Source organism: Nycticebus coucang, chromosome 9 (assembly GCF_027406575.1).
Source record: "Nycticebus coucang isolate mNycCou1 chromosome 9, mNycCou1.pri, whole genome shotgun sequence".
Taxonomy (NCBI): Eukaryota; Metazoa; Chordata; class Mammalia; order Primates; family Lorisidae; genus Nycticebus; species Nycticebus coucang.
Window position 1 is genome coordinate 84,238,609 of NC_069788.1, and position 16,718 is coordinate 84,255,326.

The following is a 16,718-nucleotide window of genomic DNA, read 5'->3' on the forward strand; positions in this document are numbered from 1 at the left end:
ATCAGCCCCCACTAGGGAGGTGAGGGAAGGGGTATAGGCCCATAAGGTGATGATGCAACCTGCAGGAGTTAGAGTAACTTGGCAAGATGCCCCTACCAGAGAGTCCATAGGCATAGCCCCAGATTTTCTGTGCTACCTTGGGCCATTCACTTCCTTGTCTGGGCATCTTTCTGGAGAATGGCCCTGAGAGAAGGCCTGTCTCCCCTCTAGCCATGCAGCCACCGTGCCTCCTTGGAGAAACTCCCTACATGCACCTCTTTCTTGGTCTGGAACACCCTTCTCCATACTCCTTACCTGGCTGACCAACCTCTGGGAGGCAGGGGCCAGGCTGGGCACAGTGCCCCACCCCATAACTGTACGTGTATAGTCAGCCTTGTTTCCTCATCTGTAGAGTAATAGGGTTGGACCCCCCATATCCCTGATTGCTGAAAGCTGTGGCCTCTAACCCCATGCACACACAGGGAGCTCCCACTACTGCTGCCTAAGCTGCCCAGGCCTACACTGTCCTCTTGGTCTCTGTGGTGTGGACAGCCCCAGGAGCACACCTAGGCCAGCAGAGATTATTGCTTTGCAATTTACTAGAGATTCAGCAGCTGGAGCAGGGAAAGGCTTGTTTGCAATGACTCCAGTGCCCCTTGCCTTCCAGCAGCTGCCCCACCAAGGCTGTACCTACATTGCCTGATTCATAGATGCCTCCTCCTGGTTTTCCATACTCCTGTTACTCAGAAGGCTGAGGAGCTGCACTTTCCTTCCAGGCCCTGCATCTATTCCATTCCCTTCTTCCAAAACATCATTAACCTCCTACTGACCAAAAGAAAGGGCTTTCAAGGACCCAGTAAGCTAGGGGATGGCAGTGGGGGCTGAGGCTGCCCCTTTGGAAATCCAGATTCTGTGGTTCAACAAAAGTTTCCCAGACTTGGTCCTGGGGGGCTCTAGGCACTGGGCCCTGCAGGGAATACCCCTCCAAAGGCCCGGGTGAGTGCTGCCTAGCAACCCCAATAAGCATCCATCAGGGCCCACAGGGAGCCCCTCAGCTTTTGTCTGATAACAATCCTGGGACTTAGGACAAAGGCAGGAGGCTGGAGCAGGATCCAAGCTCCTTGGCCTCTCTTCCTCTCCCTTCCCCCTCTGCCCCTTGCATTGAAAACACAAGTGCCTGAATGCAGGACCCAATAACCAGTAAGATGACTGTGTCCACTCACTTTGAAATAATCATGTGGCTTCATTTAATGCCACAAATACATTTGCCATCTGGAACCCAGGGCCACTGGAGGTGTCTGGGAAGTTCTCTCTTTTCCCACTTGTCTTCCTTTCCACCATTCCAGATCCTTCCAGGTCTGGCTAACTGCTGTAGAGTCTTATGCATGTTATTGCTCTAACCTTCACAGCAAGCCTAGGGTGAGGGGATGGGGCGTGTGTGTGTGTGTGTGTGTGTGTGTCACTATTCCCACTTCCCAGATGAGGAAATGGAAGCAGAGGAGGTGAAGACTTGCGCACAGATGCACAAACAAGGTCTCAAGCCCACTAAACACCTCCCTCCCCAGCATGAAGTTAAATTCAGGCCTGAAACTCCACCCTGAACATCAGAGGCCAGAAGGACCCACACACATCCACTGGGAGCCCAGATGGACAGGTCTCAGGAGTGCTCACCTGCCTCATCCTCTGCAAAGGAGATGATGTGTGGGTAGTAGTTGTTGATGAGACCTGGAAATGCACAGGTCTGGCCATGGCCCATGCAGATCTCACTGTACTGCCACTGGCCTGTCCCTGGTTTCTCTCGGAGGGACATTAGACGCCTGCAAAGGAAGATGAGCTGTGAGTTATCCCCCACCAGGGAAACCCACCCAACAATCCATCCACTCACCTACTTCTCCATGCAACCCAGACCATACCCAGTTTGAAGAGTCCAGTGCAAAATGAGTTTGCAGGGTCAGGTGCAAAATGAGTGCACAGAGTCACCTGATCAAAAATTATTGAGAATTTTAAGATGGTAACCACAGAGCATTAGACCAAGTGTGGGCCTTTATGAGCATGGGCCCTGTGTGATTGCACAAGTTGCACATCCATGAAGCTGGCTTTGTGTGAAACCTCTACTGAGCACCTCCCAGAGAGATGCAGAAATGAACGAGACCAATCTGGTTACTGCCGCCTCGGTGCAATCTCCCCCACTGGCCAGCAGAGGGCCCAGCACTTTCGAGAGCTGACTTCTGTTTCAGACCCAGCCAAGGCTGGTGCCTGGGAGTTTGCCACATACTTTGACCTTGCCTCCATTTCAGATCACAAGCTGGAGCTAAGACATCTTTGAAATATGTTAATTTTGCCCCTTGCCCCTTCTCTGCTTGGCTGTCACCCACTGATACTTCCAGGTCCTGCTCAGACATCTCTTCCTCTGTGAAGCCCTCCTAGACTGCCTGCCAGCTGGGCTTCCCAGCACAGTCGCTCATCAGGTTATACTACAGTGGACAGAGGATGGGTCTGTCTCCAGGAGTCAGGTGTGAAGTGCTCTTCACCCCTGTCATCCTCGCCCTGGCAGTGGGGCTTGGGAAATATTGGCAAAATTAATTGAATTTCTACAGTTTGAAGACTTAGGCACCCTGGGAGAACAGATGGGGAAAGGAGAATCAGGGGTAAAAACAGGTTTTATCTAGACCCTTTTCCAGACACAAAAGCTGAAGAGGGGGCGGCACCTGTGGCTCAAAGGGGTAGGGTGCTGGCCCCAAATGCCGGAGGTGGCAGGTTCAAACGCAGCCCTGGCCAAAAACCGCAAAAAAAAAAAAAAATAACAAAACTGAAGAGGAAAGGGCAGATCTGGGAGACGAAACCAACATTTGGGAGCCCAGGTCAGTGTTCTCTCCCTCAGCTCCAGGCTGCAGACTGAATACAAGGTCAGTGAGCCTCTGAGAGGTGAGAATTTCTCCCTCCCCCCACCCCCAACGTCACGTGTCCTTATTTCTTCTCTTGGCTGTCCTCTGGGGGAGGGTGTGTGGGAATAATTAAGAGCCCACCATGTATTGAGTATGTACTAGATTCTAAGTACTGCATATGTATTACCAATTCAGTCCTCAAAACGGCCCTAAGCGGTAGAGTATGATCAACTCCATTTTGCAGATAAGAAAACTGAAGATGAGGAAAGGTGAAGTAACTGACTCAAGGTTCCTGGGCCAGGATTTATTATTCCCTTCCCCATCTCAGCTGCATTGTAAAGCACTGTACCAGATACATGTCTTCCCTGGGCTTCTCTGATCCTCAGCTTTCTCTTCTGTACAGGGGGTCAACAAAGGGGTCTTGAGGCTCCATAAGCTCCCCTGGGGATAGGGCCTGACTCACAGCAGGCTCAGGAGTTATGTTTTCTCCCTGCCACAAAACCTGCTTGTGACGTGAGTCACACACACACACCCTCTAGGGTGTCACTGGGAGGAGGTGGCACTACTCCAGAGCACACAGCCAGCACCAAGGTACCACTGGCCACAATGGTTAGATCTGGAGCCCCACTGCTCCATCTCCCCTTTCGCCAGCAGGAAGTGTTCAAGCCACTGCCCTTTCTGGGCTTCCTTTTCCCAACATGTGCTGAGGGGGCTTGGACCAATTCTCCTTGCAGCCCTGGCTGGGGCTGGGGCACCATCAGTTGGTGCAGTGGCAGGTCTGGCTTCCCTAGGAACAAGGTATCTCTGAGTGTTCAGGAAATTGTTCATGTTCTGCTTTCCTGCCCATCAGAACCACTGTCAGGCCGGGAGACCATGACTCTCAGGAGGCAGGGGAAGACCACAGGACCTGCACTTAAGCAAGTCCAGTTTTTAACATCAGTAATGTCTCTATCAGGTGGTACCTGACCCAGCTGGTAACAGGAGAAAATGAGGGGCTTAGGGTGTTTGCCCCACTCCTGGGAATCCTGTGAGAGTAGCTGTGCATGTCACACACACACACACACACATTCCTTTTTACCACAGTCCCAGGGACCCAGAGGCAGCCAAGGCAATGGGCCACTCACCCGCTCATGAAATCACCAAAAATGTAGAGGCCATTCAGGTTGGGGTATTCACAACCCCGGTACACATAGCCCCCCGTGACTGACTTGCCCATCTTGTGCGGGTACGCGAAGATCGGCAGCACGTCGTCTGCAAAGGAAAAACAAATGAAACTGCAGGGCCGGGATGGCCCGCTAGATGAATTCTTGGGCGTGGGCAGTAAGTCTCCTTCACAACAAAGCATTCAGGGCAGCCTTGGGTCCTGAGGTTACCCAGAGGGCCCAAGGGGACCGTCACAGAGGGATGAAAGTGCACACAGGTGGTAGGGCGAAGTGGAAAGCGTATTTGTAGGAGTGCCAGTGGGAGAATGGGGCAAAGAGGAACTCAGGCGCCATGCCTGGAGGCCTCCAAGGCTCTGGAGGTTAGGGGGAAGGGGGCTGGTGCACAGCCCGCGGGATTGGGGATGGCTCCAAGATGTTGGGGTATCTGGGAAGGGATGGGGCCGCAGGCGATCCCCGAGAGTGGCTATGGTGCGCATCCCTGGGGCGGCGGTGGGGGCGGATCTAGGGTGGGATGAGGTCCCCGAGGCGTGGGCGGTCACCGAGGGAGGCGTTGGCGCACAGCTTGCGGTCGTAGCACTCGAAGCCCTCGCGGGCGCGCCAGCCATAATTGCGGCCGCGCTCCACCAGGTCCACCTCCTCGAACTTGTTCTGGCCCACGTCGCCACAGAAGAGGCGTCCGCGGCCCGCACCGGACGCCGGGTCACCGCGGTCGAAGGAGCAGCGCCACATATTGCGCACGCCCAGAGCGTAGACCTCCGGCCGCGCGGCGGGGTCGCCCACGAACGGGTTGTCGGGCGGGATGTGGTACAGCGGGCCGCGCTCGTTGCGGTCCACGTCGATGCGCAGCACCTTGCCCAGCAGCGCCGACCTGTGGGCGGGCAGGGGAGCACACCGGATCGGGGTCGCCCTGTGCCAGGGCACATCAGCCCTGCGCGCAGACCTAGGGGCACAAGGCTGACAGCTGCGCCAGAGCCAGCCTGGGCTGTGAGGCCAGCGCCCCGGGTTCCAGTACTCCTCAGCTACTTGCCAGCCTGGTAACCTCATTCATTCAACATTTATCGTGCATTTTATTGTGTGCCCCGCTGTGACAAGCATTGAACATAACATACCATTTTTTACTTGATTCATCCTCACAACAGCCTTTTAGGTAGGTGGGTACTATTATGATCCCTACTTTACAGATGGAGCAGCTGAGCTCAGAAAAGGCAAATACCATGCCGGGTTGCCATACATCTAGGAAACGGCAGGGCTGCAATCCAGCCCAGGCAGCCTGGCTCTAGAAACCCAAGGTCTTTACTACTACACATTCACGATTGTTCTGTAGGGTGAAAATTCCACTAGAAAAATGAGTTAGTGCTTACAGTTTTCTTCCAATACCCAGCACAGTGACCAGCACATAGTAGGTAATCATCGTTTGTCCAGTCAGTGACTGGGTAACTGCAAAGTCAAAGGCACTGAACAGAGTACATGTGAGGGCTGCATCTCTAACCAAGCAGCTAAAGTAACACCTGATGAGGAAAATCTGCCATGTGCTTGAAGACAGTCCAGAAGGGGATGCTGCCTTTTCGTCCATGACTTTTCATTTTTATTTTTCAGAGACGGAGTCTCACTCTGTGGCCCAGGATGGAATGCAGTGATGGCATGATGATAGCTCACTGCAGCCTCAAACTCCTGGGCTCGAGTGGTCCTCCTGCCTCAGCCTCCTGAATAGCTGGGACAATATGCATGTGCCACCACGCGCGGCTCATTGTTTTATTTTTCATAGAGATGGGGTCTTGCCATATTGCCCAGACTGGTCTCAAACTCCTGGCCTTAAGCAATCCTCCTGCCTCACCTCCCATCCCAAAGTGCTGGAGTTACTGGTGAGCCAACATGCCTGGCCTCATCCATGATTTTTTTTTTTTGGCTGGGGCTGGGTTTGAACCCACTACCTCTGGCATATGGGACCGGCGCCCTACCCCTTGAGCAACAAGCGCCGCCCACTCATCCATGATTTTTGATGCACTTTCTTAATGTATAATTTTTCTTCTCACTGTTAGCATTCAGGCACACTCCCTCCAGGCTGTATTCAAAGCAGGGCTCATAGAGTTTGAGCAGTTAACATATCACTCTCACATAGCTTAGTACCCAAGAGTTTCTGTTATGAGTAGGGATAGCTAACACGTGTCCTCCTTAATGATGATAAAATGCTCCCACTCCATAGATGCCTCATGGAGTAATCCCCTTTTACTGGCTGTGAATTCCTCTCTGCACTCCAGCCTACTCAACTCCATGCTCAGACCACATCCTGAGCCCACGCACTACACACCAGGCTTCAGCACATCAGTGAGAAAAACTCATAACAGGAAAATGATGTTTTTAAGCTTTGTCCAATTATCCACATATCCTTAATTTCTATTTTCTCAGCTTCATTTCTAAACATATCCCAAACATGAGAAAGCTGGGATGATTCTTACACCGTCACATATAAAAGCACAAGTCACAAATTGTGAGCACTTAAATTACTGTAATCAACATTATACTCGCTATTTTTACTTTCTGGGCTGAGGATGTTTTTGTCATTTTGGCTAAGGGAATGGAGGGGGCTGACTCGAGACCCCTGAATATTCTTGTTTACACTCACAAGACTCTACGTGTGTGTGTGTGTGTGTGTAAGGAATGTAACAAGCTCTTTTGAGCTCATTTGCTCAAGCTAGGAAGTGGGTAAAAGAGAGCAGGACTGCCTTCAACATTTATGTCTTCATGAGTGACTCACGTGCTAGCACTACACTGCTCCAACCAGCACACACTCCGTATTTGGTCTGAGGAGCTCCCCTCCCCTTTTTCCAGTGGGGCTCCAGTGGGGCTGGGCTAATCCTTAGAGAAAATCCTAGCTTCCCAGAGGCTCACTGATGTCCACTATCAGACACTTGTGACAAGGACCTGGGAAACCATGATTACCTTTACTTCTCATGACTAGCTTCCCCATGGAGATGATTTTTTCCCCTCTGATAAGAATGAATGAGTGACTTGACTGGGGTACCCAGCAGGCTGAAAGCTGAGCTGGAACCCAAAACCCTTCCTACTGCTCTACACTGCCTGGCTGAGGAAGTACTCCCCTCTAGAAAAGCAGACAAGCCCAGGAGTATGTAAACCAACCCACCAGCCAACCACATGCAGAACATACTTGTTTTGGGCATTTCCAAACTTTCCAAAGGGGTCTCCGGCCATCCCGCCATCTCCAGTAAAGATGTAGAGGTAGCCATCATCCCCAAAGAGCAGCTGGCCCCCATTGTGGTTCGAAGCTGGTTCTTCGATCTCCAAAATTATCCTAAAGGAAGATAACACCCCCCTTCTCAGCCTTCTACACATGAGCCAAAAACACAAAACAAGATCACACATGGCTTGGTGCCTGTGGCTCAAGTGGCTAAGGCGCCAGCCCCATACACCTGAGCTGGTGGGTTCAAATCCAGCCTGAGCCCGCCAAACAACAATGATGGCTGCAACAAGATCACAGCAATAAAACTCCCTCTCTTAGATGTCATTTCATAGAGGAAAAGACTTTTTATATTCTTATAGTGAGTGATTTTTACAAGGATCTGGTAGGTAAGCTGGGCAGGGATAATTCACTCCCCTGTGTCAAGGGAGACCTAGAGGCTCAGAGAGGTTGAGCAACTTGCTCAAGATCACACAGCCCATAGACAGAAGAGCCGGGACTAGAACTTGAGTCTTCTATTTTTGTCTATTGCTCTCTTTGGCCAGTACCTGCCCTGTTATGATGATGTGAAATTGTCAACCTAGTCACTGACACAACTGACTTTTTCCTCATCCTAGCTTCCCACAAACCAACTACTTATGCTCAGCATATTTTATACATTCCCTCATTTGTCATCTCCCACAACTTCCAAGGACAGTGGGCTGGATGGTGTGGGTTATGCTCAGCTTCACACTCAACCCTCAGGAAGTTCCCTCAAGCCACCATGGGAAGCCTAACTCCCCAGTCAGCCGTACTTCCCAGTCACGCAGCTTCCAATTAGGGTTGGTGAGAGAAAGAGAGAAGCCATATTTCTCTGGTTTCTGGCTCAGCATCCAGAAGCAGTGGCTGCAGAGATAGGGTCAGTGGCTGGTGAATGTGTAGTTCCACCCAGACATCTCCAAACCGAGAGCTGCAAACACAACAGCACAAAAAACTTTCCCTTTTTGTTTCCCCTATCCAGCCACTGTTAACCTGAACGGGCATTTCAGGCAGGGTGTTGCTACTCAAGCCCTAAGAAGCCCAGGAGCCTAATGTGCTGACATCTGGAAATTGTTTATTCTCTTTCAAGGCTACTGTCATAGATAAGTTGGGAAATTAGACTCCATGGTACCGGTCAAGGACCTAAGTCAATGCACTCTGTGCACCCAGTGAAGTGTTGACTAAGTATAAATTTAGTCTAGAATTGAAATGCTTTAAAGATATGACTACTTGAGATAGGAAGATAATGTGTAACTTTGTAACCTATGAGGAGGAATATATTTAACATATACTATGATGAATAATATTGCTGATGTTTACTTTTACTGTGAGAATAAAAAGTAACAAAGGGAAAGAGGAAGGCAGAGCTTCCTCTGCTGCTCTCAGAATCACTGGCTTTTCTGTAAATAAAAGCGAAATTGTTGATTTCTCATTTGCTTCTCCATTGATTGACTTGGGTGATGGGCAGGTGGACTCCTTGATCCGGCAACAGTAGCAGCTCCTTGCAGTGACAAATCTTGAGCTAACTTAACCCTCCTCTTTTCCTTCTCCAGCTCTTCAATGCCTTTGTAATCAATTCTCGTATTAAATTCTCTCTGGCTGAAATACTTACATTTTCTAGGATTGGTCATTGATTTATTAAACCCTTACTGACACAACTAGAAAAAACTGAGACATAGAAAGTTCAAGTAACTTGAACGAGGACTCTGTTCATTCAAGGCCCAAGATTGGAAGCCTTTGCATTCTGAGGCCACAATGCACATAACTTGGTAAGTGACACAGAGCCCCAAATTCTGGGTCCTTCGTGGAGAGAAAAGCTCAGATTGTCTATCAGCCATCTCCCGCTGGGACCCCAGCTCCGGGAAGAGAGACTGACAGCTGATTCATGTTCTAGGCTTGTGCTTGTGAGATCCCCACAGACCTCTGCTGAATACCTACTCTGAAAAAGGCTCATCTGTATATTTTGTGTTCTACATTTAGTCTTCATCAGGAATCGATTTTTAAAAGCTACAGTGGAAGACACATCCATTCTGTTCCTTCATCTCCCCTCTGTCATGTCCATGGGATAAACTCAATCTGTCTTGGAGAACTGGTTGTACAGGCTCATATAAGAGCATGAGAATTATGCTTTCTCCTTTTGCTCTGGCTGCCAGGAAGCTCATAGTCAAAATTAATGCTGTATCACAAGATCCACATCAACCCTTAGAGCAGCAGTTTTCAACCTCTGGGTCGCCACCCCTTTTTAACAATGAAAATACATTGCAGCATTAGGAAGGTTGAGAGCCACTGCCTTAGAGACCAGCATGTTTGATTCCTCCTCCTTTTTACACATTCAATGTAAAGATTTTATCAAATACACCATGTGCTGTCATTTGCCAATCTGCCCTCAGACCCAGTCCAGGCCCTCATCCTGCATCCTCTCTACTTCAGGGGGTCAGCTCCAATTCCTCCTGCCCAGCCCCAGTATGGTGCCAGCTTCCACTGGGTGGCCCCAGTTCCTGGAACCCAGTGTTCCCACCTTCTCGGTTTGTCCTTCCATCTCCAGGGGTGTGGGCAGCTTCCTTCAATTGTTGAGCTCAGAGTTGCCTCCTGGCCTCAGGTTACTCTTCTATCATTTCTAACACCTGAGTAACTAATCCTAGCATCAAATTCTGTCTATTGAATTACTCAAAACAGAGTTTATTTCCTATTGGACCCAGAATGATATATGTGCCCCTTGTGCTAGCCAGGTTAAACCCATTTTGAAAACAGCTGGGGCATAAATAATATGCAGAGAGCTGGCTCTGTAGGCATTGGGAGGAGCAGAAGCCTGCGGGCAGGAAGGAGAGCAAGTTGACTAAGGCAGAGGATTCAGGTGGGAAATGGTACAAGGTGGGGCTCTAGCGAGGCACCTCTGGACCAGAGAAATGGACTTTGAGACAGATAGACCAGGGTTCCTGTTTGATGTTTCCTAGCTGTGTGACGTAACCCATCACTTCCCCTCTCTCAGTCTCCACTTCCTCATCTATAAATGGGAGAATAACAATAACCTTCTCAAGTTTTATGAGAATCCAATGAAATGAATGTCTAAAATGCCTGTGACAAAAGAGTTGGTGGAGAATGTCGGGTCCTTGCAGCCCAGATTCAGGGGTTTGAACGTGATCCTGTGTGAGACCTGTTTTGCAAAACTGTCCTTCCCCAGCTCCACAGCAGGTAATTCAGTGCCCCCACTATGCATGTTAAATAGTAATTTTTTTTTTTTTTTTTTGGAGACAAAGACTCCGTTACTCTGGGTAGAGTGCCATGGCATCACCTCAAACACTTGGGTTCAAGCAATCCTTCTTGTCTGAGCCTCTCAATTAGCTGGGACTATAAGTGCCTGGCACAATGCCTGGCTAATTTTTCTATTTTTAGTGGAAATGGGGTCTCGCTCTTAGTCAGGCTTGTCTCAAACTCCTGAGCTCAAGTTATCCACCTACCTAGGCTGAATGCTAGGATTACAGGTGTGAGCCACCTTGCCCAGCCAAATATTCACGATATTTAACAATGGGATACAAACTAATATAGTCACACCAGTGCACATGGGCACCTGCCCCCACCCAGGCCTGGGCCCCCCAGGGAAACCACCTCTCAGAGCCATGGTCCACGGTGTTCTCGTCGTCTGCAGAGACCCTGAACTCGCTGATGCGGATCCACTCATCGAAGCTGCCCCCCACAGAGTAGTAGATGTAGAGCTTGCGGTTGTGCCGGAAGCGGGGGTGGAAGGCGATGCCCAGGAAGCCCCGCTCATCACCCTCCCATGGTGAGGTGAGCACTGCTCGGCTGATGTTCAGGAAGGGCTTCTCAAGCCGTGAGCGGTCAGGCAGATAGGTCCATACTAGCCCTACCTGCTCGGCTACAAAGAAGCGATGGGTGCCATCCCTGGCGTGGACCATGGCCACGGGGTTGCGCAGCCCGTTGGCCACTTCCTCCAGGCACAGCTGCAGGCAGCCCTTGGCATCAGCTGTCACTCGGCCCAGGTTCAAGTTGAGGTTCTCATTGACCAGCAGGTGCGGGAAACAGTAGTCCTTGTCGTCCAGGGAAAGGTAGTGGCAGAACTTGGCACGGTTGCCTTCCAGTGCCCAGAGCATACGGTCAGGTGAGAGGTGGCGGAACAGGCCCCGACAAGTCTCCCACATGTCCAGGCAGTAGTCCTGGCAGAGCCCAGGCACCGTCCTCAGGGGCGTGGATGGGTCCTCGGCATCATAGAGGTGGGCCGCATATGGAGAGCATTCCTGCAGAGACAGGAAAAGTCAGAGATGCTCCGTGGAGATGCTTCCCAGTTGGGTGACCTTGGGCCGGTCACCTCATCTCTCAGAAACTCAATCTCCTGCTCTGTGGAATGGGGACAGTGCATTTGTCTATTACCCCAGTCTCAACCCTAGCCTCACACGTCCTTAGCCTCCGTTCTCTTTATCTTACCTTACTGTTGCTGCTAGAACAGACAACAGCACAGCAACTATGATGAATAACAACGACAGCATCAGCAGCTGCTCTTGAGCACCTACTGTATGCTGGGAAGGGTCTGAGACACCTTTATATGCTCTTTTATTTTTATTTTTATTTTTTTTTGGTTTTTGGCCGGGGCTAGGTTTGAACCCGCCACCTCCGGCATATGGGACCGGCGCCCTACTCCTTGAGCCACAGGCGCCACCCCTATATGCTCTTTTATTATCATGTCTCTGTCCCTATAGCTGCATGATTTACTCAGTCACCTTATTTGGGTCGCTACTCAAAGCACACCTCCTCAGATCTTCCCTAACCATTCCATCCATCCCCCACCCACATTACCTTCGGCCTACCACACTGTTTAAACACCAAAAAATAGGCATACTATGATCTGGCTCTGCCCATGGCTCTACCACCTGCCCACCTTCCATTTCCTGACGCTGTCTGCCACAGCACACCTCTGAGCCTCAGTGCACACTGTTCAAGGCATGCCCTTCCTTTGGCTCTTCTGTGGCAGGCAGAATTCTCGTTATCCTTAAATAATAGTCATTGCTACTACAGAAACAGTAACAACAAACAATAACAGCCCCTGGGTTTGGGGGCAGATTGTGGGCCAGGCACCATGCTGGGTGCTCTGTGTGAATCTGCATTTCCTCCTACAGGCAACCAATGAGGTGTTCTTATCCCCATTGTACAGATGGAGACTGTGAGAAGGAAGGCACTAGCCCTAGGTCATGTGCCACAGAGTCCACAGGCTGTGATTTGAGCTCAGTCTGCCCAAGTCCACTGGCTGACTCCTAACCACCTACCCTAAACCCCAAAGCAGAGCCTATACCTTCCTGTACCCCACCCCTGGCCAAAGCAGAGCCCTAGCTCTAGGCTTTATAAGGACTTCACTCTGTTAGAGCCCCCGGCCTGTGGTGTGGGACTTATTTGTTTCTCTGTTTCATTCATGTGCCTGCCAGACCCATGAGCTCATCAGGCTAAGGCCTGGTCTGACTCAGCTCTGGGCCCCCAGAGGCCTGGGGGATGCTCTCCCACAGTAAGGGAGGTGCTGACAGCCATGGTCCCTTCCTTTCCTTGGAGGACCAAGCTATATTCTAAAAAGAGTCTTGGGAGGGATGGGGATGAAAGGGGTACATGAGGGGGGAGGGGGTGGCAGGCTACCCTCTAGGTCAACTTTCTCAAGCTCTAGGCCAGAACCATTTACTCCTTTTGCAAGACTGTGGCTTTGGTCCCACCACAGCCTATCCTTCTGGCCCCTTGGCTGCTGTGAGGCTGAATCTCACCCAACAACCAGGGCCACTTGATGATATGTGCCTGGGGTCTCTGTCCCAGACCCCCATGAGTGGGCCAGAGGGCCAGGATGCAGACCTCAGCATACTGCTGTCTTTACTGCGGTTCCCTTACAGCTTCATGTTGGCCAGGGAGGGGCTGTGTACACACATACTCATTTCATCTTTCTAAGATAGGGTCATTGTGACTCCTGTTTTTTAGATGAGAAAGAACTGAAGCTTCAAGAGGGTCACATGCCAAGAAGTAGGGAAACCAGGGCTCAAATCCAGTCCTCATGACGCCCAGACTTGTGCCCTTTCCAGATTAGTCAGCAACATTTCATCCAGCGAGTGTGTACTGGGCACAGACTGTGTGCCAGGCATCATTCTCAGCTCCAGAGACATGATGGGGAGCAAGCAGACTTTTGGAAGTCACTCTGAGAGTCCTACTCACCAAAGCCGAGCCCAGAACCACAGAAGAGCCAGACTGGAGATATCAACACCCAGCATCAGATCATTTCAGACACTTACTTGTGGCCTATGTGCCCTTACTTATACACGATACAAACACACTGCCTGGACCAGCCTAGTGCCAAAGCAGGAAATGACCAGAGGGTAGAGCGAACAGCTGCTGCCAAGGAGGTTAAGCAGCAACCAGGCCTCACGGTGTTCAGTGACGGAGGGGGAGGAACTGCCTGGGCCACTCAGTGCCAGGGCAGACAGCCAGCCCACTATACCACCCCAGCTGCAGTCACTGGAGTGCATGACTCATGGTCCTGAGCCCATTGCTTATGTCTACCACCCATTCTTTAGACAGACCAAGCCTTTGAATATGATTTTTTTTACACTAGATATTCTCTTCTCACCCTCCTCCTCATCTGAAACACTGTTCATGATTGAAGGCCAGTCTCCAAGGTCTTCCCTTATCCTCCATCTTCCCAGGGTCCTGACTGCCCCTCCTGGCCCTTGTGGCACTCTGCATATCTCAGACGCAACATTCCCTAGAGTGTACTTCTGTCTCTACTTCTGCTGTTCCCCGGCCATCACCAGAGGTGGTTCAGGTGGTCTGCTTGGCTAGGACTTATCTCTTTCCATGTCTGGCCACTCACAGACTGCAGGACCCTCCAGGACAGGGAGGGCAGGGTTCGGACACTATGGGGTTTCAAAGAGAGGCGGTATAGCAAAGTGGTTAGGAGAAGGGCTTTGGAGCCAGAGCATACATCCCCCCCCCCCCCAGTGTGACCTTGGGCAGGATCCTTAGCCTCTCTGTGCCTGTATCCTCATCTATTGAAAAGGAAAGGAATCCCAATCTCAGAGTTGCTGGGAGGGATGAATCGAGATGATGCATGTATTTGTCTGTTAAGTGTTCAAATGGTATAAGTTATCAAGATGCAATTCAATGTTCTTTCCTCCAGGAACCCCTCTCTGACTTATGATATATCCTTTTCTCTAGGCCCCCAATGGTGTTTGGTAACCCTTGGGGAATCTCTTGCACATTCTGGTGTGTGTCTGTCTCCTATACTGAACAAGGGGAGGCTAAGACTATGTCTTGCCAACTGCATTTGGGCCCATCCCCATCCCCAGCACAGTGCTAACTCCTAACAGGCTCTAGAGACATGCCTACTGAATAATAAGCCCACAGGGCACCTTTTGCACAGGCTGTCCTCGGAAACCATGCTCTGATGGCTTCAGGTTGTTAAAGAGATCACCCAGTCACAGGAGCAATTAGTTATGGCTTACACAAGCCACACTGAGGCACCTCTTTGTTCTAGGAGGCATGTACCAGATAACAAGGGCAAAGCCCCAGGAAAGAGTCTTCTGCCCACACCCAAGCAGACGTGAAGGCCTGAATGCCATCATTGACTGAAACCTATAAATAAGGCACCTTGGCCACCTCCCCAGTAGAAATTGGGAGGCCTCAGACCCAGACTTGGCCTTGGCTGGCAGACAGCACAGTCCTCCCACCAGTGCACTCTGTGAGGCTCCGTTGGGGGAATGGTGGCCCAGTCTTGGCCACCCTCTTCAAACTTACTCCAGACATGAGGTCGCTCCCACAGACGCCTGGGCTGAGGTGCTTATGGCCACTCCACTGCTGGTTGCTCAAGGCCAGGCTGTCCTGGGAAGGTTTCCAAAAGAAGAAAGGCACCTCTTGCCAGGGGACAGCATCAGGATGGACCTTTCCCTTCCTCCTTCTCAGACTTGCCCACTTCATTGCCCTGCCAGGCCTGGTACATAGTAAGTGCTCAAGAAACTAATGTGGCATAGATGCATGAACTCTGCTATGTGACTGAGGGTGGGGAGAACAAAGGACCTGGTCTTGAGGAGCACCCAGGCTGGTGAGGGAGGCCGACACTCAATCAGACCAGTCCAGCTCCCTTGAGATGCAGTGTGGGAGCTCACCAGGGTCCATCAAAAGCAGGTGTCCTCAAACTGCAGCCCATGGGCCACATGAAGTGGGTGAATTGTATTTGTTCCCGTTTTGTTTTTTACTTCAAAATAAGATATGTGCAGTGTGCATAAGAATTTGTTAATAGTTTTTTTTTTTTTTTTTTAACTATAGTCCGGCCCTCCAATGGTCTGAGGGACAGTGAATTGGCCCCCTGTTTAAAAAGTTTGAGGATGCCTGATCAAAAGGAACACAGCACACTTTTGGAGTGTTCTGGAGCTTCCCAGGGCCCCTCTCCTCATCCTCCTAGTGGCTCTGTCTTCCCACCTGGATACCCCATTCATATCAGCAACGAGTGTAGTCCAAGTCCCCTCAGCCACCACTGTGCTGTGTGACCTCTGGGAAAGTCCTTGTCTGTCTGTGAGTCTTCCTTGAATGGGCCGTGGGCCTCACTCAGGCCCCTCCCAGGGCCGAGTAGCCAATAGGAGCCAAGGAAGCACTAGATGAGTCTACTTGCATTTGCTGAGCCCCTAATGTGTGTCATTTAATCTGCCAGGCAGATTAATGGGTTAAGTTTGTCCCCATTTTAAAGATACTGTAACTGAAGGGCAGCAGTAGCCTGCTCAGGTCATGCAGCCAGGGAAGTGACACAGCCAGGGTCAAACCCCAGCATGTCTGGCTCCAAGTCACCCTCCAGCCCCTCTCCACACAGCCTGCCCCCTGTGGCTGAGGCTGGGACACTGTCCCGGCCTTTAGGGCCCCTCCACTCCCAATCTCTCTGCCCAGATCCTGGGCCAGGGCAGCCTTGGGACTTCCAGATCTTGCCTTCATTTCTGCATTCAGCCAGGCAGCATCTGCCCACCAATTCTAGTCAGGCACTCAGGCATCCGACCCCACAGGAGGAAAACATCCCAGCACAGCAGGGTGTGAGCAGAAACGGGGCTCCACCCTCCCACATGGAGGTGCTTGGGGCAGGGAGAGGTATGGGGACAGGGAGACACCACCAAGGGATGTGTTCAGGTGGGCTGGAGAGAGCCTCTGCCAGGTGACAGCACCACCCCAGGGAGAGGGCTCAGCACCAACAAGAGTCGGGGCTGGAAGTGCCTACGGCGTCAGGGTATTGGAGGGCCTCTCCTGTGGAGAAGGGTCCCCCCTACACTCTTTTGCAAACCCACGCCCACGGTAGGGCCCCACTGGCCCTACCTCTAGGGGGCAGCGCCGAGCAGCACCAAGAGGGACAAAAGCCTTCCCTCTCTGGTACCAGGACAAGGGCGGGGCTCCTCCAGGTAGGGTACTGGGAGCTCAACTCCGGGGATCCCGCGGTAAAGCAGCCCCCAAGCCCTGAGGAAG

General features: G+C 51.3%; 1 protein-coding gene across 3 annotated transcripts in view; it reads right to left on the reverse strand.

Annotated features, from left to right (window-relative positions):
- The window catches only part of HHIPL1 (HHIP like 1), a 73,518-nt gene that overhangs the window by 14,315 nt on the left and 42,485 nt on the right, over positions 1-16,718 (reverse strand). For all 3 annotated transcript variants that reach the window (XM_053601123.1, XM_053601124.1, XM_053601122.1), the window contains 5 exons: positions 10,848-11,494; positions 7,194-7,337; positions 4,567-4,895; positions 3,989-4,115; positions 1,651-1,796 (listed from right to left, as the gene is read on the reverse strand). In XM_053601123.1, coding sequence (XP_053457098.1) covers positions 1,651-1,796; positions 3,989-4,115; positions 4,567-4,895; positions 7,194-7,337; positions 10,848-11,398 — 1,297 coding nt within the window. In that variant the 5' untranslated portion in view covers positions 11,399-11,494. The remainder of the gene's footprint in view (positions 1-1,650; positions 1,797-3,988; positions 4,116-4,566; positions 4,896-7,193; positions 7,338-10,847; positions 11,495-16,718) is intronic.